General features: G+C 39.3%; 1 protein-coding gene across 1 annotated transcript in view; it reads right to left on the bottom strand.

Annotated features, from left to right (window-relative positions):
* kifap3a (kinesin-associated protein 3a) overlaps window positions 1-20,120 on the bottom strand; it is a 63,128-nt gene that overhangs the window by 16,416 nt on the left and 26,592 nt on the right. Inside the window, exons 11-17 of the mRNA XM_072388822.1 lie at window positions 9,373-9,473; window positions 5,311-5,419; window positions 5,126-5,238; window positions 3,347-3,512; window positions 2,799-2,924; window positions 1,938-2,036; window positions 1,468-1,553 (exon numbers count right to left, since the gene is read on the bottom strand). Coding sequence (XP_072244923.1) covers window positions 1,468-1,553; window positions 1,938-2,036; window positions 2,799-2,924; window positions 3,347-3,512; window positions 5,126-5,238; window positions 5,311-5,419; window positions 9,373-9,473 — 800 coding nt within the window. The remainder of the gene's footprint in view (window positions 1-1,467; window positions 1,554-1,937; window positions 2,037-2,798; window positions 2,925-3,346; window positions 3,513-5,125; window positions 5,239-5,310; window positions 5,420-9,372; window positions 9,474-20,120) is intronic.

Below are 20,120 nucleotides of genomic sequence, written 5' to 3'. Positions count from 1 at the left end.
CTGATCTGAGGTCTGGCAGCGATCACGGCCTGACCACACCTGTCAGTCACAGGCTGAGTCAGGAACCCATCGGCCCGTTAATGGCCCACGTCAGATCGGATCACAACAGACTGCGAGTGAGTCTGAAACTACAGAATTACGCTGTGCTTCACATCAGGTTGCTTAACTGTTTAATTATCTCTGCTCTGTCCCCTCTGACAGAGTCGGACTCCTGGGTTCCTTCTATGTAGCTTATTGTTAGCTTTTTGTTAGCTTATTGTTAGCTTTTTGTTAGCTTATTGTTAGCTTTTTGTTTGCTTATTGTTAGCTTTTTGTTAGCTTATTGTTAGCTTATTGTTAGCTTTTTGTTTGCTTATTGTTAGCTTTTTGTTAGCTTATTTTTAGCTTATTGTTAGCTTTTTGTTAGCTTATTGTTAGCTTTTTGTTTGCTTATTGTTAGCTTATTGTTAGCTTTTTGTTAGCTTATTGTTAGCTTTTTATACAGCTGTTATATCTTCATTTGTAAGTCGCTTTGGATAAAAGCTTCTGATAAATACAGAAACATGAACATAAACTGCAGGCTCGGCAGAGATTAATTCATGCCTTTTGTGCTCCTGCAGATAAAATCAATCTGATTTAAATTCTTTGGACGTGGAGGTGGATTCACCCATTTTGGACTTTAACTTATGCTTAATGGGTCTTTTTAGTAAAGATGAGCTCATATCACTGTTAACTGTTTCATTTCAGATGCTATTTTGGACTTTAACTTATGCTTAATGGGTCTTTAAGTAAAGATGAGCTCATATCACTGTTAACTGTTTTATTTCAGATGCTATTTTGGACTTTAACTTATGCTTAATGGGTCTTTAAGTAAAGATGAGCTCATATCACTGTTAACTGTTTTATTTTGGATGCTATTTTGGACTTTAACTTATGCTTAATGGGTGTTTAAGTAAAGATGAGCTCATTTTAAGTTGAAGTGATGTCAACATGAGACCTGATAGCATCCTGATCCTCGCTTTGACCTCTTGTGGTTGGTAATGGGTTTAATATCGGTTCCACTGCTGGTTACTCTTTTCTGCAGATACTCTTCCATCCTGCTTTGTTTTGTTGTCTTTCTTTAGTCACTATTGATCGGTCCCACACACTGTGGTGGCTTTAATGTAACGGATCCATCAGATTAATCCATCATCACCAGCTTCTACACACCATGAGGCCATTTGAACCAGATCAGGACACTCAACAGATCCCAGCTCCATTTTCTGTCCTGAACTCAACTCTCTTTCTGTGGCATTGGTGCTGAATTAGGGATCAATGATGATCAGAATCTTCCTCAGGCAGGAAGACGCAGTTGGTTTATTCTTAAGACCTGAGAACGGACCTGAACTCAAAGATGCTCATGAAGCTTTTCAGCATAAAACCGTCCTGCTGTGGCTGAAGTGCTTTGAGCTGATTGGTTGTTATTTCTCACGTTCATCAGACACTCACGGCGATGATGTCCAGCGTGTTGTCGCAGACTTTGCGGATGGCGGCGTTGTTGTCGTGCATCAGGTCGATGAGGTAAGCCGGGGCCTCTGGCACCAGGACTCAAGGAAAGGAAACTCCCCCTGCAGCCTAATACTTGCTGCTTAATCGTATGTGTCTGTGATGAATGTTCTGTAGCTGAACAACTTTCTACCTTTTCTGCTGTAAAGTGACACTGCTCTCACCCCCCCCATCAGCATGTGAAGCAGAAACTTTCCACAGAACATCAATCAGAACACGCTGACACGGAGCATATTTGTAATTTGTCACCAGCTGCCACCAACCACAACTGTGCACAATTACAGGGAGATGGAATATCCCGTGAGTTAAAAATCTAATGAGGGGTTAAAGGCGTTGCCATGGAAACACAGATGGGAATAACCCCCCATGCAGAGGAAGCTCCAGAGGAAGCTCAGACTCGCAGAAAAGGATACGGGTGTCTTTGATGATGACGTCTCTCGTAGCTTTGTGGAAAACCATCTGGTAGAAGACGTACACGATCTGGCACACAAACTCATCGTCCTCCTGCTGGGCTGAGGTGTAAACGACAACAGAAACGGCTTCATTTATGCATGAGATTCACTGTTTTTCAAGCGTAGGAAAATCCTGTTTCATTTAGAGCTTTTAGGAAAGCTTAAAGATGATGATGTCCTGCGTTTACTTCACTTCCACTCAGAGAAACTGGAATAATTAGATTATAACCTAAAAGACACAAACTTCTGCTGTTGCACTAACAAACATAGAAAAATGAGCCCAGAAACCTGTTTCTGTGACAGTTTTCTGTCCTTTACAGTGTAATCTTACATGTAAAATGGCTTATTCTACCCACAAAACATCAGCTCAAATAAAAGGTAAGATAAGAGTGAATTAGCATTTAAACGTTACCTTCAATATCCATCAATCTTTAAAGGAAAATACCAGGATTTTTCAACCTTATTCCTCTTTCAGAGGACACCATGAACAGCAGAGAAGCAGCTAAAATGTGAAAACTGGCTCATCACACCTCTAAGATAAGCTGTCAGATAAATACCAAGTGAAACTGCATGAGGAGGAAGAAAGAGACGAGGAGGTAATATTTAAATAAACCAAATCTGTTTAAATCAGCTAATTGGGTCCAGTTCTTTTCCTTTGGTACTGCTGCAGACTTTATGCCCCAAAAGTGGTTTTAACCAGCTAAAAGGTGGGAAAAGCCAAGATGAGTCTCAATCAGACAAATAAAAACTGCAAAAAACCAGATCTGGAAAGGAAACCAACAGCATTAAAGGAAAAGCTGGACTGCAGCATTTGGGTCTCACCGTTGAGCAGCTCAATGAGAGCTGGGATGATGCCAGATTTGGCCAGCAGGGCGGCGCATGAGTCATCCATGGACACTGTGCCAATCATGATCACCACCTCCAGGATGAGGTCATCTTCCGCCAAACCTGACATCAGAGCAAACATCTGTTAAATCTGTGCTCATCTTAAAGCTTTCCGGGACGCAGGAAGCTGCCATCTGAGGTTGTAATCTGTTTCTTTACGTCATTCCTTACGGTTCAGTTTCAGGTAATGACTTCAAACCGACTAAATTCTGCAATAAGATTAACCAGAAAAGCTGGGGTCAGGAGGTCAGTGGCCATGAAAGGTAAAGATAAGATTAAAGCGCATGTGCCTTCTCCGTCTTCACATCATGAAGGGACCAGTCGCTGATAATGTGATTTAGGGTGAGGAGCTGGAGGTGAACACAGGGCATGGGAGAGGTCTGGCTTTCAGGCTGATGGATGGAGGTTATCTGGCTTTGCTGTGTGCTTTAAACCCGTCTTCTCAATGAGGAACGTGACGGACTTTTACCCTGAAAGCGCTTCACCTGGTTTGAGTCTGTCTTTCAGGTAGGGCACCAGGTTGTACTCCTTCAGCACCAGGGCCCAGTCCAGGTCAGGGATGGTGAGGTTGGCCAGCGTTCCCAGACACTCGATCACGAACTCCTCGGCCTCTTCGTCGCTCACCTGAGCTGCCAGGTCTCCAACATAGTCCTGTCAGCAGACCATAAAAACACCTTTAAAACGCGGATCATTAACTCCCATTTACCTCACATGCTCGGAAAAGTTCCGTGTTTTAGATAAAAACAGCGTTTGTTGCTCATTTTTCTGCACATTCAGAGAGTCTGGAGAACTATCGCTCACTTTAAACCATTACAAGAAGAGTCTGGGGCTGGATAGTGGTGTGATTGCCAGCTTTCATGAGGCAGATCTGGGTTAAAATCCCCTGCATGAAAGGTACTGTCTCCAGTAGGGGTCCTTAGGCAAGACCCCCTTACCCTACCTGCCCCTACATGCCTACCTGTAATTTGGATAAAAGTGTCTGCTAAATGCATAAACATGAACATGAACATGAGTCTGGGAGGAAAGGAGGGCTGGATCGACCGTTTAAAACAGCGAAGAGCCCAAGCAGCACCTCACTGAAGGCGGCCCGAGGGCTCAGGGAGGGGATTGGATGATGTTTGAGTTCCAGGTCTCCAACATAGTCCTGTCAGCAGACCAACACACAGCTTTAAAACGTGGATCATTCGGTGATTACACTCGGAAAAGTTCTGTGTTTTAGATAAAAACAGCGTTTGTTGCTCATTTTTCTGCACATTCAGAGAGTCTGGAGAACTATCGCTCACTTTAAACCATTACAAGAAGAGTCTGGGGCTGGATAGTGGTGTGATTGCCAGCTTTCATGAGGCAGATCTGAGTTAAAATCCCCTGCATGAAAGGTATTGCCTCCAGTAGGGGTCCTTAGGCAAGGCCCCCTTACCCTACCTGCCCCTATCTGCCTATCGCTTTGGATAAAAGTGTTTGCTAAATGCATAAACATGAACATGAGTCTGGGAGGAAAGGAGGGCTGGATCGACCGTTTAAAACAGCGAAGAGCCCAAGCAGCACCTCACTGAAGGCGGCCCGAGTGCTCGGGGAAGGGATTGGATGATGTTTGAGTTCCAGGTCTCCAACATAGTCCTGTCAGCAGACCATAAAAACACCTTTAAAACGCGGATCATTCGGTGATTACACCCGGAAAAGTTCTGTGTTTTAGATAAAAACAGCGTTTGTTGCTCATTTTTCTGCACATTCAGAGAGTCTGGAGAACTATCGCTCACTTTAAACCATTACAAGAAGAGTCTGGGGCTGGATAGTGGTGTGATTGCCAGCTTTCATGAGGCAGATCTGGGTTAAAATCCCCTGCATGAAAGGTATTGCCTCCAGTAGGGGTCCTTAGGCAAGACCCCCTTATCCTACCTGCCCCTATCTGCCTATCTGTAATTTGGATAAAAGTGTCTGCTAAATGCATAAACATGAACATGAGTCTGGGAGGAAAGGAGGGCTGGATCGACCGTTTAAAACAGCAAAGAGCCCAAGCAGCACCTCACTGAAGGCGGCCCGAGTGCTCGGGGAGGGGATTGGATGATGTTTGAGTTCCTGTTTGACAGGAGAGTTCAGACTCTGTGGAATTATCCGTCAGGATTGTTGAGAGTGGAAGTAAAGCTAAAGCAGCTTCTCTGGTTGTGAGAAAGAAAACAATCCATATAAAAACCAGACTTCAGGCTCCGATATCAGACCTATGGTCCGGAGAACGGGCCGGGTGGGAATCGGGTTCGAATACTGACCAGAAACAAGCTCTTGGTTGGTCCATTGTGTTGAGAGAGATTTCTGATCATCTTCATCACCAGAACGTCCTTCAGCTTCAGGGCCCTCTTCATCAGCATCTTCAGGCCGCTCCCTGAGGCAGGAAGGAAGAGGGTCAGGGAGAGCAGGGGGTCAAAGGGTCTGAGTCTTCCTCTGGAGCTCCTACCTCCACAGATGACCTGGGCGTTACTCTGGTTGGCAGCCAGGTTGATGCAGAGCGAGATGAGCTCCACGTCCATCTTCTCCTCGCCGCAGTCGAACAGCAGCCGCATCAGCTGTCAGTCACAGACTCCAGGTGTCATTAAACATGTTGGAATAAAGCAGCACCAGCACTCAAACTGCAGTAAACTCAACTTTTCTGCTCCTCCTGCAGGGATTCAGCGTAAAAGTGAGAAACATTCGATGGTTCAAGCTTCCTGAGACTGTGGTCGTCACACCTCAGAGACCTTTTTAGCTAACTGTAAGATAAACTAAATGAATGTGAATAAGCTTAAAGATCAAATGACAGTGATTATTAGATCCTTTAAGTGAGTTTTAAAGGTTAATAATTAAACCTTCTCTGGTTAAAGCTCTTTAAATGGTGAGTTTAACGGCTTCTTATTCTTGTTTTTAACAAAGAATTAATTCATTTTTTATATATATATATATCAGACTGAATAAGAAAGCTTTAAGCAATCCCATATAACCGATTTAATTCAGCAGCTGACACACCAGTCAGTGAAATAAAGTCTTTTTTTTACTCAGGAACCGTCCAACTGACCAATGGGCAGCATTGATGATAACAGCTGTTATGATGATGTCATGAAGCTGTTTTTTGGCAGGTGAAGACCTCTAAATCTGAGGTGAAAACCTTAGCTAACTGTAAGTTAAACTAAATGAATGTGAATAAGCTTAAAGATGAAATGACAGAGTGATTATTCGATCCTTTAAGTGGGTTTTAAAGGTTAATAATTAAACCTTCTCTGGTTAAAGCTCTTTAAATGGTGAGTTTAATGGCTTCTTATTGTTGTTTTGAATAAGAAAGCTTTAAGTAATTCCATATAACTGATTTAATTCAGCAGCTGACACACCAGTCAGTGAAATAAAGTATTTTTTTTACTCAGGAACCGTCCAAACAGAGAACTGACCTGGAAATATCTGGGCAGCATTGATGATAACAGCTGTTATGATGATGTCATGAAGCTGTTTTTTGGCAGGTGAAGACCTCTAAATCTGAGGTGAAAACCTTAGCTAACAGTAAGATAAACTAAATGAATGTGAATAAGCTTAAAGATGAAATGACAGAGTGATTATTCGACCCTTTAAGTGAGTTTTAAAGGTTAATAATTAAACCTTCTCTGGTTAAAGCTCTTTAAATGGTGAGTTTAAAGGCTTCTTATTGTTGTTTTTAACAAAGAATTAATTAATTATATATATATATATATATATATATATATATATATATATATATATATATCAGACTGAATAAGAAAGCTTTAAGCAAATCCCATATAACTGATTTAATTCAGCAGCTGACACACCAGTCAGTGAAATAAAGTCTTTTTTTTACTCAGGAACCGTCCAACTGACCAATGAGCAGCATTGATGATAACAGCTGTTATGATGATGTCATGAAGCTGTTTTTTGGCAGGTGAAGACCTCTAAACCTCTGAATCTGAGGTGAAAACCTTAGCTAACTGTAAGATAAACTAAATGAATGTGAATAAGCTTAAAGATGAAATAACAGAGTGATTATTAGATCCTTTAAGTGAGTTTTAAAGGTTGATAATTAAACCTTCTCTGGTTAAAGCTCTTTAAATGGTGAGTTTAAAGGCTTCTTATTGTTATTTTGAATAAGAAAGCTTTAAGTAATCCCATATAACTGATTTAATTCAGCAGCTGACACACCAGTCAGTGAAATAAAGTCTTTTTTTACTCAGGAACCGTCCAACTGACCAATGGGCAGCATTGATGATAACAGCTGTTATGATGATGTCATGAAGCTGTTTTTTGGCAGGTGAAGACCTCTAAACCTCTGAATCTGAGGTGAAAACCTTAGCTAACTGTAAGATAAACTAAATGAATGTGAATAAGCTTAAAGATGAAATAACAGAGTGATTATTAGATCCTTTAAGTGAGTTTTAAAGGTTGATAATTAAACCTTCTCTGGTTAAAGCTCTTTAAATGGTGAGTTTAAAGGCTTCTTATTGTTATTTTGAATAAGAAAGCTTTAAGTAATCCCATATAACTGATTTAATTCAGCAGCTGACACACCAGTCAGTGAAATAAAGTCTTTTTTTACTCAGGAACCGTCCAACTGACCAATGGGCAGCATTGATGATAACAGCTGTTATGATGATGTCATGAAGCTGTTTTTTGGCAGGTGAAGACCTCTAAACCTCTGAATCTGAGGTGAAAATGTCCAAAAACAACCTTTAAATGATGTTTCTACTTCTTACAGCTTCCCTGATCTGTGGGCCCCAAAGAGGGCCGGGTTCCTGTTCCCTGTGTGGAAATACGCTGCAGAACGCTGTTGGATTCCTGTCCTGTTTGGCTTTTCTTAAAGATTGCCTGAACCCTTGAGGAGAGAAGTGATAAATGGGCCCGATTCTTTTCCATCGGCACCTTTAATGAGGTCGGAGGTGTGAAAAAGCTGCACTTTTTGCTAAAAATCACAAACAGAATCTTTGTGATTTTTCGTTGCCCCCCCCCTCGGCCCTCAGTCTGTCCATCCGTCCGTCTCCCCGCTGCTGATTTAACATTAAACAGGAAGGGCTTTGAGCTGGAGGTGGTGGCGGGGGGCAAAGTTGCACTGCTTCCCTGCGAGGAGTCAGGAATCAGAGACAGGGAGAGAAACGCTGGGCTGGGCCTGGGTTAGGTATCACATACCAGGGGCCCCGGACCCCAAATCAGCCCCGTCTAGACTCTCTGGCACCTGCCTCTGCTTATTTACCACAGACAGCCACTGGAGGCCCCGTCAGGTCCGCAGTTGGACCAGTGCAGCCCCCCCCCCACCTCCTGCCACAGCCCACATCCAGCACCAAACGGTGACCCCATTAAAAGCCGGACAGGGGGAAAGGGGCAGGCCGTCGCTGCCTGGGAAAGTGAGAAAATAGAGGGGGCTTAGAGGGTGAAGTGGGTGAGATAAAAGGTGGGAACTGTGGCCGAGCAGTTCATTAAGGAGGGGGGGGGGGGCATGAAGATATCAGGTGTGTGTGCGGAGGGGGGATCTGTGACTTTCGGTCAAATAAGGGAAGAAAAAGAAGAAAAAATGGCCTTTAAATACCTCCTTGCTTGTTTTTCATGTGTCCACACCAGATACCAAAATATCACAAACTAAATTCCTCTCTTCTTCCACCTCCTTTCATTAGCAAACATAAAACATGGTCCGCAGAAGTCCTCTGGCGAGTCTCTGACAGACAGGTATGAAAAACACAACCTCACCAGGAAACCACAGCAGAAGTGAGACGTCAGAGCTGCGTCAACACCCCCGAAGCATCTGTTAAAGCTCATCTGTGCTCAGGAGACACAGCGGGAAAACCTCAACAGGAGGCAGCATTTACAGCCGTCCATATCAAAGAAATCCGCAAAAATATGGCCCCAAATCCTCAAATAAAGTCACTTTGAGTGAGTCTGAATGAGTTCAATAACTCAGACGTTGTTTTATAGTCCCACGTGGAATAATTCTACAGGCTTTTTAATTGATTTAAAGCCTTCAGGGCAACCAGAAGGCAAAAAGGAAGCTCTAATCAATCCGATTCTGTGATGTGAACACAAGAAAAGTCAAATTACAGTAAAGGAAGCGGGATAAAAGGGATTAAAACACCACGTGTTTAATCTGAAGTGGTGTAGCATGGCCCCCGGGGCGAGGTCAGAGGTCACATCCTGGTCATGCTGCCTCCTTTCTGCCCCGATACTCCCCGAGGTTGAGATCTGCTGCTGACTTCTGAGCAAACAGCCACATCTGGCCAACATTTACGCCCAATCTTAACAAACAAACACCACGCTCAGCCAGCTAATCGCCGGTGATGAGCGGCTCAATCACAGCGAGGACGCTTCAGTCGGGCCAAACAGGCCCGTTTCTGTGCTGCGGCACACAGAAAAAGGTGAGACGGCGCTGGGACTCAAAGAAAACAGAGTCCTCTGGTGGCGTTTGGTTCCAGATGTGCGGCGTCCCTCCCTCACAGCTATCTTTAGCTGCTGATGTGTCTGTTCTGGTCTGCTGGCGGCGTACATTGGCCAGCCTTACCTGCGGTATGCAGCCTGTGTCGGCAAACATGGACTTGAATCTGTCCTCCATGGTGATGTGGTACAGAATGCACATGCTGAGCTGTCTCTGGCCCTCGTCAGCTGCAACATAAACACAGGAGGGAGGGCAAGGCATGAATGACTGGTTGTGCCGAAACGCTCCGCAGGACGCCAATGACCACATCTAGGAGGGCCGTGTGTTTTTTAGAAATATTAATGGGCTGAACGGCCTTTTTAACGGCGACTCAGCTGCTATTCGGAGCAGAATCAGAATCGGTCGCCTGCAGGAGGGAAGCAGGCAAAAGCACAACCACTGAGGAGAGAGAGCCCAAAAAGGGACATTTCGCCCAAATCTAAACTAAAACACACTTTTACAACCTTGCAGTCATGTAAACTCCGTCATTCTTGTGCCACAGAATTAGTATTAGCATGATATCAGATGTCCGAGGAGACGCTTCACCAAGCTGCTGGTTTCCTTAGCTACGATATTATTTTTAATTGGCTCTATGAGAATTAATTGGATTATAATTACAAAGAATTGAATTCCAATTGGCTTGAATTGGACTTTATTATTTAAGTGCCTTGAGATGACAACTGTTGTAATCTGGCGCTTTATAAATAAAGTTGAATTGAATTGAATTGAATTAAATTAAATTAAATTAAATTAAATTAAATTAAATTAAATTGAATTGATTTGAATTGAATTGAATTGAATTGAATTGAATTGAATTGAATTGAATTGAATTGAATTGAATTGAATTGAATTGAATTGAATTGAATTGAATTGAATTGAATTGAATTAAATTAAATTAAATTAAATTAAATTAAATTAAATTAAATTAAATTAAATTAAATTAAATTAAATTAAATTGAATTGATTGGTGCAGTTTGTCTGAAACTTGGTGGAGAGTCGGATTATCGGCAAAGAATTCGATTCTGCTGTTCCTAACAGCAACAATTAGCCACCTCCGTGCAGTTTACTGCAGCGTATGAAGCTAACAGGAGCTGTAAAGAGTGCTGGGCGACGCCTGCTGTGGACAAACTGATCACCGTGGAGTTATGCGTCTGTGGGGCTCAGATTTCAAGGCTCTCCCCTCCAGAACCTCTGCAGGCTGCAGCTGATTGAGATCCCTCACATTAAATCTGCTCTGAAGTCTTTACACAGGTTAGCTGTCAGGGTTGCTGCTTGCATCATCGTAGCATCAGAAACGCCTCGGTTTATGAGCCTGGAGGGAGCCTCACATCCTCCATCTTTTCTCTTTCAGCAGAAGTAAAACATGTGCTCTCAGTCAGGATGCTGCAGGAGCTGCATCCCAGAGGGAAAAGCTCATGTTTTAAACCAAATGTCTGGTGTGTTTCATGAATTCATGTTTAATTTTCCATCTAGGATGATAAAACATCCCTTTCTTTTTTATTTCTAGGCTTTTAAGCACTGCACTGTTACTACATTTCTTCTCTAATATCACAACATTTCATCCTATCGCCTGTTTTTCAACCTTTTCCTGTTTTTTTTGGTGCATTAGACTCTAAAAGTTAGTTTTTTACACCTTTAGTCACTTTTAAAACTCTGGATTAGATCTGATTAGTTAGTTTTTTACACCTTCAGTCACTTTTAAAACTCTGGATTAGATCTGATTAGTTTGAAAGCTGCAATACGAGTAAATCTGACTGGATTTTCTTCAGTTTTTCCTTGATTTGTCCAGTAATAAGAGCGCGTTTCCCATGATAAAACATCCCTTTCTTTTTTATTTCTAGGCTTTTAAGCACTGCACTGTTACTACATTTCTTCTCTAATATCACAACATTTCATCCTATCGCCTGTTTTTCAACGTTTTCCTGTTTTTTTTGGTGCATTAGACTCTAAAAGTTAGTGTTTTACACCTTCAGTCACTTTTAAAACTCTGGATTAGACTCTAAAAGTTAGTTTTTTACACCTTTAGTCACTTTTAAAACTCTGGATTAGATCTGATTAGTTAGTTTTTTACACCTTCAGTCACTTTTAAAACTCTGGATTAGATCTGATTAGTTTGAAAGCTGCAATACGAGTAAATCTGACTGGATTTTCATCTGTTTTTCCTTGATTTGTCCAGTAATAAGAGCGCGTTTCCCATGATAAAACATTCCTTTCTTTTTTATTTCTAGGCTTTTAAGCACTGCACTGTTACTACATTTCTTCTCTAATATCACAACATTTCATCCTATCGCCTGTTTTTCAACGTTTTCCTGTTTTTTTTTTGTGCATTAGACTCTAAAAGTTAGTTTTTTACACCTTTAGTCACTTTTAAAACTCTGGATTAGATCTGATTAGTTAGTTTTTTACACCTTCAGTCACTTTTAAAACTCTGGATTAGATCTGATTAGTTTGAAAGCTGCAATACGAGTAAATCTGACTGGATTTTCTTCAGTTTTTCCTTGATTTGTCCAGTAATAAGAGCGCGTTTCCCATGATAAAACATCCCTTTCTTTTTTATTTCTAGGCTTTTAAGCACTGCACTGTTACTACATTTCTTCTCTAATATCACAACATTTCATCCTATCGCCTGTTTTTCAACGTTTTCCTGTTTTTTTTGGTGCATTAGACTCTAAAAGTTAGTGTTTTACACCTTCAGTCACTTTTAAAACTCTGGATTAGACTCTAAAAGTTAGTTTTTTACACCTTTAGTCACTTTTAAAACTCTGGATTAGATCTGATTAGTTAGTTTTTTACACCTTCAGTCACTTTTAAAACTCTGGATTAGATCTGATTAGTTAGTTTTTTACACCTTCAGTCACTTTTAAAACTCTGGATTAGATCTGATTAGTTTGAAAGCTGCAATACGAGTAAATCTGACTGGATTTTCATCTGTTTTTCCTTGATTTGTCCAGTAATAAGAGCGCGTTTCCCATGATAAAACATTCCTTTCTTTTTTATTTCTAGGCTTTTAAGCACTGCACTGTTACTACATTTCTTCTCTAATATCACAACATTTCATCCTATCGCCTGTTTTTCAACCTTTTCCTGTTTTTTTTTTTGGTGCATTAGACTCTAAAAGTTAGTTTTTTACACCTTTAGTCACTTTTAAAACTCTGGATTAGACTCTAAAAGTTAGTTTTTTACACCTTCAGTCACTTTTAAAACTCTGGATTAGATCTGAAAAGTTAGTTTTTTACACCTTCAGTCACTTTTAAAACTCTGGATTAGATCTGATTAGTTTGAAAGCTGCAATACGAGTAAATCTGAATGGATTTTCTTCAGTTTTTCCTTGATTTGTCCAGTAATAAGAGCGCGTTTCCATGATAAAACATTCCTTTCTTTTTTATTTCTAGGCTTTTAAGCACTGCACTGTTACTACATTTCTTCTCTAATATCACAACATTTCATCCTATCGCCTGTTTTCCAACGTTTTCCTGTTTTTTTTGTGCATTAGACTCTAAAAGTTAGTTTTTTACACCTTCAGTCACTTTTAAAACTCTGGATTAGATCTGATTAGTTTGAAAGCTGCAATACGAGTAAATCTGAATGGATTTTCTTCAGTTTTTCCTTGATTTGTCCAGTAATAAGAGCGCGTTTCCCATGATAAAACATTCCTTTCTTTTTTATTTCTAGGCTTTTAAGCACTGCACTGTTACTACATTTCTTCTCTAATATCACAACATTTCATCCTATCGCCTGTTTTTCAACGTTTTCCTGTTTTTTTTTGTGCATTAGACTCTAAAAGTTAGTTTTTTACACCTTCAGTCACTTTTAAAACTCTGGATTAGACTCTAAAAGTTAGTTTTTTACACCTTCAGTCACTTTTAAAACTGGATTAGATCTGATTAGTTTGAAAGCTGCAATACGAGTAAATCTGAATGGATTTTCTTCTGTTTTTCCTTGATTTGTCCAGTAATAAGAGCGCGTTTCCCATGATAAAACATTCCTTTCTTTTTTATTTCTAGGCTTTTAAGCACTGCACTGTTACTACATTTCTTCTCTAATATCACAACATTTCATCCTATCGCCTGTTTTTCAACGTTTTCCTGTTTTTTTTGTGCATTAGACTCTAAAAGTTAGATTTTTACACCTTCAGTCACTTTTAAAACTCTGGATTAGATCTGATTAGTTAGTTTTTTACACCTTCAGTCACTTTTAAAACTCTGGATTAGATCTGATTAGTTTGAAAGCTGCAATACGAGTAAATCTGAATGGATTTTCATCTGTTTTTCCTTGATTTGTCCAGTAATAAGAGCGCGTTTCCCATGATAAAACATTCCTTTCTTTTTTATTTCTAGGCTTTTAAGCACCGCACTGTTACTACATTTCTTCTCTAATATCACAACATTTCATCCTATCGTCTGTTTTTCAACGTTTTCCTGTTTTTTTTTGTGCATTAGACTCTAAAAGTTAGTTTTTTACACCTTCAGTCACTTTTAAAACTCTGGATTAGACTCTAAAAGTTAGTTTTTTACACCTTCAGTCACTTTTAAAACTCTGGATTAGACTCTAAAAGTTAGTTTTTTACACCTTCAGTCACTTTTAAAACTCTGCATTAGACTCTAAAAGTTAGTTTTTTACACCTTCAGTCACTTTTAAAACTCTGGATTAGACTCTAAAAGTTAGTTTTTTACACCTTCAGTCACTTTTAAAACTCTGGATTAGATCTGATTAGTTTGAAAGCTGCAATACGAGTAAATCTGAATGGATTTTCTTCAGTTTTTCCTTGATTTGTCCAGTAATAAGAGCGCGTTTCCCATGATAAAACATTCCTTTCTTTTTTATTTCTAGGCTTTTAAGCACTGCACTGTTACTACATTTCTTCTCTAATATCACAACATTTCATCCTATCGCCTGTTTTTCAACGTTTTCCTGTTTTTTTTTGTGCATTAGACTCTAAAAGTTAGTTTTTTACACCTTCGGTCACTTTTAAAACTCTGGATTAGACTCTAAAAGTTAGTTTTTTACACCTTCAGTCACTTTTAAAACTCTGGATTAGATCTGATTAGTTTGAAAGCTGCAATACGAGTAAATCTGACTGGATTTTCTTCTGTTTTTCCTTGATTTGTCCAGTAATAAGAGCGCGTTTCCCATGATAAAACATTCCTTTCTTTTTTATTTCTAGGCTTTTAAGCACTGCACTGTTACTACATTTCTTCTCTAATATCACAACATTTCATCCTATCGCCTGTTTTTCAACGTTTTCCTGGTTTTTTTTGTGCATTAGACTCTAAAAGTTAGTTTTTTACACCTTTAGTCACTTTTAAAACTCTGGATTAGATCTGATTTGTTAGTTTTTTACACCTTCAGTCACTTTTAAAACTCTGGATTAGACTCTAAAAGTTAGTTTTTTACACCTTCAGTCACTTTTAAAACTCTGGATTAGACTCTAAAAGTTAGTTTTTTACACCTTCAGTCACTTTTAAAACTCTGGATTAGACTCTAAAAGTTAGTTTTTTACACCTTCAGTCACTTTTAAAACTCTGGATTAGATCTGATTAGTTTGAAAGCTGCAATACGAGTAAATCTGACTGGATTTTCTTCAGTTTTTCCTTGATTTGTCCAGTAATAAGAGCGCGTTTCCCATGATAAAACATTCCTTTCTTTTTTATTTCTAGGCTTTTAAGCACTGCACTGTTACTACATTTCTTCTCTAATATCACCGCATTTCATCCTATCGTCTGTTTTTCAACGTTTTCCTGTTTTTTTTGTGCATTAGACTCTAAAAGTTAGTTTTTTACACCTTCGGTCACTTTTAAAACTCTGGATTAGATCTGAAAAGTTAGTTTTTTACACCTTCAGTCACTTTTAAAACTCTGGATTAGATCTGATTAGTTTGAAAGCTGCAATACGAGTAAATCTGACTGGATTTTCATCTGTTTTTCCTTGATTTGTCCAGTAATAAGAGCGCGTTTCCCATGATAAAACATTCCTTTCTTTTTTATTTCTAGGCTTTTAAGCACTGCACTGTTACTACATTTCTTCTCTAATATCACAACATTTCATCCTATCGCCTGTTTTTCAACCTTTTCCTGCTTTTTTTGTGCATTAGACTCTAAAAGTTAGTTTTTTACACCTTCAGTCACTTTTAAAACTCTGGATTAGATCTGATTAGTTTGAAAGTTGCAATACGAGTAAATCTGACTGGATTTTCTTCTGTTTTTCCTTGATTTGTCCAGTAATAAGAGCGCGTTTCCCATGATAAAACATTCCTTTCTTTTTTATTTCTAGACTTTTAAGCACTGCACTGTTACTACATTTCTTCTCTAATATCACAACATTTCATCCTATCGCCTGTTTTTCAACGTTTTCCTGTTTTTTTTTGGTGCATTAGACTCTAAAAGTTAGTTTTTTACACTTTCAGTCACTTTTAAAACTCTGGATTAGATCTGATTAGTTTGAAAGCTGCAATACGAGTAAATCTGACTGGATTTTCTTCAGTTTTTCCTTGATTTGTCCAGTAATAAGAGCGCGTTTCCCATGATAAAACATTCTTTTTTATTTCTAGGCTTTTAAGCACTGCACTGTTACTACATTTCTTCTCTAATATCACAATATTTCATCCTATCGCCTGTTTTTCAACGTTTTCCTGTTTTTTTTTGTGCATTAGACTCTAAAAGTTAGTTTTTTACACCTTCAGTCACTTTTAAAACTCTGGATTAGATCTGAAAAGTTAGTTTTTTACACCTTCAGTCACTTTTAAAACTCTGGATTAGATCTGATTAGTTTGAAAGCTGCAATACGAGTAAATCTGACTGGATTTTCTTCTGTTTTTCCTTGATTTGTCCAGTAATAAGAGCGCGTTTCCCATGATAAAACATTCCTTTCTTTTTTATTTCTAGGCTTTTAAGCACTGCACTGTTACTACATTTCTTCTCTAATATCACAACATTTCATCCTATCGCCTGTTTTTCAACCTTTTCCTGTTTTTTTTGGTGCATTAGACTCTAAAAGTTAGTTTTTTACACCTTTAGTCACTTTTAAAACTCTGGATTAGATCTGATTAGTTAGTTTTTTACACCTTCAGTCACTTTTAAAACTCTGGATTAGATCTGATTAGTTTGAAAGCTGCAATACGAGTAAATCTGACTGGATTTTCTTCAGTTTTTCCTTGATTTGTCCAGTAATAAGAGCGCGTTTCCCATGATAAAACATTCCTTTCTTTTTTATTTCTAGGCTTTTAAGCACTGCACTGTTACTACATTTCTTCTCTAATATCACAACATTTCATCCTATCGCCTGTTTTTCAACCTTTTCCTGTTTTTTTTGGTGCATTAGACTCTAAAAGTTAGTTTTTTACACCTTTAGTCACTTTTAAAACTCTGGATTAGATCTGAAAAGTTAGTTTTTTACACCTTCAGTCACTTTTAAAACTCTGGATTAGATCTGATTAGTTTGAAAGCTGCAATACGAGTAAATCTGACTGGATTTTCATCTGTTTTTCCTTGATTTGTCCAGTAATAAGAGCGCGTTTCCCATGATAAAACATTCCTTTCTTTTTTATTTCTAGGCTTTTAAGCACTGCACTGTTACTACATTTCTTCTCTAATATCACAACATTTCATCCTATCGCCTGTTTTTCAACCTTTTCCTGCTTTTTTTGTGCATTAGACTCTAAAAGTTAGTTTTTTACACCTTCAGTCACTTTTAAAACTCTGGATTAGACTCTAAAAGTTAGTTTTTTACACCTTCAGTCACTTTTAAAACTGGATTAGATCTGATTAGTTTGAAAGTTGCAATACGAGTAAATCTGACTGGATTTTCTTCTGTTTTTCCTTGATTTGTCCAGTAATAAGAGCGCGTTTCCCATGATAAAACATTCCTTTCTTTTTTATTTCTAGACTTTTAAGCACTGCACTGTTACTACATTTCTTCTCTAATATCACAACATTTCATCCTATCGCCTGTTTTTCAACGTTTTCCTGTTTTTTTTTTGGTGCATTAGACTCTAAAAGTTAGTTTTTTACACTTTCAGTCACTTTTAAAACTCTGGATTAGATCTGATTAGTTTGAAAGCTGCAATACGAGTAAATCTGACTGGATTTTCTTCAGTTTTTCCTTGATTTGTCCAGTAATAAGAGCGCGTTTCCCATGATAAAACATTCTTTTTTATTTCTAGGCCTTTAAGCACTGCACTGTTACTACATTTCTTCTCTAATATCACAATATTTCATCCTATCGCCTGTTTTTCAACGTTTTCCTGTTTTTTTTTGTGCATTAGACTCTAAAAGTTAGTTTTTTACACCTTCAGTCACTTTTAAAACTCTGGATTAGATCTGAAAAGTTAGTTTTTTACACCTTCAGTCACTTTTAAAACTCTGGATTAGATCTGATTAGTTTGAAAGCTGCAATACGAGTAAATCTGACTGGATTTTCTTCTGTTTTTCCTTGATTTGTCCAGTAATAAGAGCGCGTTTCCCATGATAAAACATTCCTTTCTTTTTTATTTCTAGGCTTTTAAGCACTGCACTGTTACTACATTTCTTCTCTAATATCACAACATTTCATCCTATCGCCTGTTTTTCAACCTTTTCCTGTTTTTTTTGGTGCATTAGACTCTAAAAGTTAGTTTTTTACACCTTCAGTCACTTTTAAAACTGGATTAGATCTGATTAGTTTGAAAGCTGCAATACGAGTAAATCTGACTGGATTTTCTTCAGTTTTTCCTTGATTTGTCCAGTAATAAGAGCGCGTTTCCCATGATAAAACATTCCTTTCTTTTTTATTTCTAGGCTTTTAAGCACTGCACTGTTACTACATTTCTTCTCTAATATCACAACATTTCATCCTATCGCCTGTTTTTTCAACGTTTTCCTGTTTTTTTTTGTGCATTAGACTCTAAAAGTTAGTTTTTTACACCTTCAGTCACTTTTAAAACTCTGGATTAGACTCTAAAAGTTAGTTTTTTACACCTTCAGTCACTTTTAAAACTCTGGATTAGATCTGATTAGTTTGAAAGTTGCAATACGAGTAAATCTGACTGGATTTTCATCTGTTTTTCCTTGATTTGTCCAGTAATAAGAGCGCGTTTCCCATGATAAAACATTCCTTTCTTTTTTATTTCTAGACTTTTAAGCACTGCACTGTTACTACATTTCTTCTCTAATATCACAACATTTCATCCTATCGCCTGTTTTTCAACGTTTTCCTGGTTTTTTTTGTGCATTAGACTCTAAAAGTTAGTTTTTTACACCTTCAGTCACTTTTAAAACTCTGGATTAGACTCTAAAAGTTAGTTTTTTACACCTTCAGTCACTTTTAAAACTCTGGATTAGATCTGATTAGTTTGAAAGCTGCAATACGAGTAAATCTGAATGGATTTTCTTCTGTTTTTCCTTGATTTGTCCAGTAATAAGAGCACATTTCCCCCTGCTCCTGCAGATTGGAGTGCTGATCAAACCTCAGCAGCAGCATGTTGGAGATAAAAGTTGGATGGATTAAGTGTTAGACTGTCAGTGAGCCCGGGACCTTTATGAGTTTGACCTCTGACCTCGGTCGGGGCGCTGGAGGCCGGGAGGAGGAGCCGGCCGGGGGGAGTTAATAGAGTTCAGACTAAAGTCTGACCCAGGGAGTTTTCATTAAGGGAAGTGTTAAGAAAGAGGCTCTTCACTGGACCAGAACCACTGACAGACCTCCTGTAATGCCCACCAGCCTGGTCCAGTTAAAACGGGTCCCAGCCGTGTTCGGTCACCGGCCGTACAGGGAGCCTTATCGCCCCGGATTGAATCCAGATGTGCCCGGTGAACCATCGGAATCACAGGAGGGAGACGAGGAGAGGCGGCTTCAAGCTTTAATTGGGAAAACAGGAGGAAGCATCAATTTTACTGCCTTTAATAAGTTAAAGCCACGCTGCTCGCCGCTCTGGCCCTTCCAGCACCGCCAGCCGCTGACCAGAACATGTGCTTCTCATTAGCGATCCTTTACCTCAACCAGCTCCCTCCCTCATTCTGCTGCTAGGAGGATCCTTTATGGGCGAGGAGAGAGCTCCCATTAAATGTTCAAAAACACCCGTACGGCTGGAGCAGCGGAGGAGAAGGAACCGGTGAAGGGGAGCTGTTAAGAATTAACTGGACTGTTCAAGGGCAGTTAGTGGGAGAGCTCAAGTCCAATTACACCCCAGCCTGATTTAAAACCGCCGAAGCTCCGTAAAATTACACCCGCACACATGAAGAAGTGTCTGGGCTCCGTTTGTGGGACGCCGTCACTGCAGTTTCTGGATAAATGAGTGAGCTGGGTTTGGTCTTCGGTCGCTCTGCACACCACAAAACGAGCTGGAAGGCCTTTACAGACAATCCCTGCAGCCACGGCAGTAAACTCGTTTGTTTGTGCACTTTAAAGGCAGTCGGAGGGGTTTCTGCTCATCGCAGGGATTCGTGTTTCATACAATTAGCAGCACTAAATGAGTAGATTTCTTTAAATAATCGTTAAACACCCAAAATGACACTAAATCACTGATAAAAGCCAAAGAAATCTACATTTGAGAGGTTGGAAACTGAAAATTAACTACTTTTTAATGCTAAATTACCATCTCTGTCCACTTCAAACTGTCTCATACATTTCCTTCCTGGTTACCGGTTCCAGTTCTTAACCATTTCAGGCCTGGATCTGGATAGAGGACCACTGAGCACTGAAATCAGTCAAGTGTTTCAGGAGTTTCCCCTCAAGTGGAGCCTAATGACAGGAGGGCAGCAGGTCCGAGCTGAGCCGCTTCGGTCGGCTTTTACCGAGTCAAAACAATGAAACTGGACCACTGAGCACTTGGAGGTGAAATAAACTCATCAGTCTAGCGGTTCAGG

This window comes from Leuresthes tenuis, unplaced genomic scaffold (genome assembly GCF_036924035.1).
Source record: "Leuresthes tenuis unplaced genomic scaffold, fLeuTen1.0.hap1 SCAF_7, whole genome shotgun sequence".
NCBI classification, from domain to species: Eukaryota; Metazoa; Chordata; class Actinopteri; order Atheriniformes; family Atherinopsidae; genus Leuresthes; species Leuresthes tenuis.
This window is presented reverse-complemented; position numbering and strand designations above follow the sequence as displayed.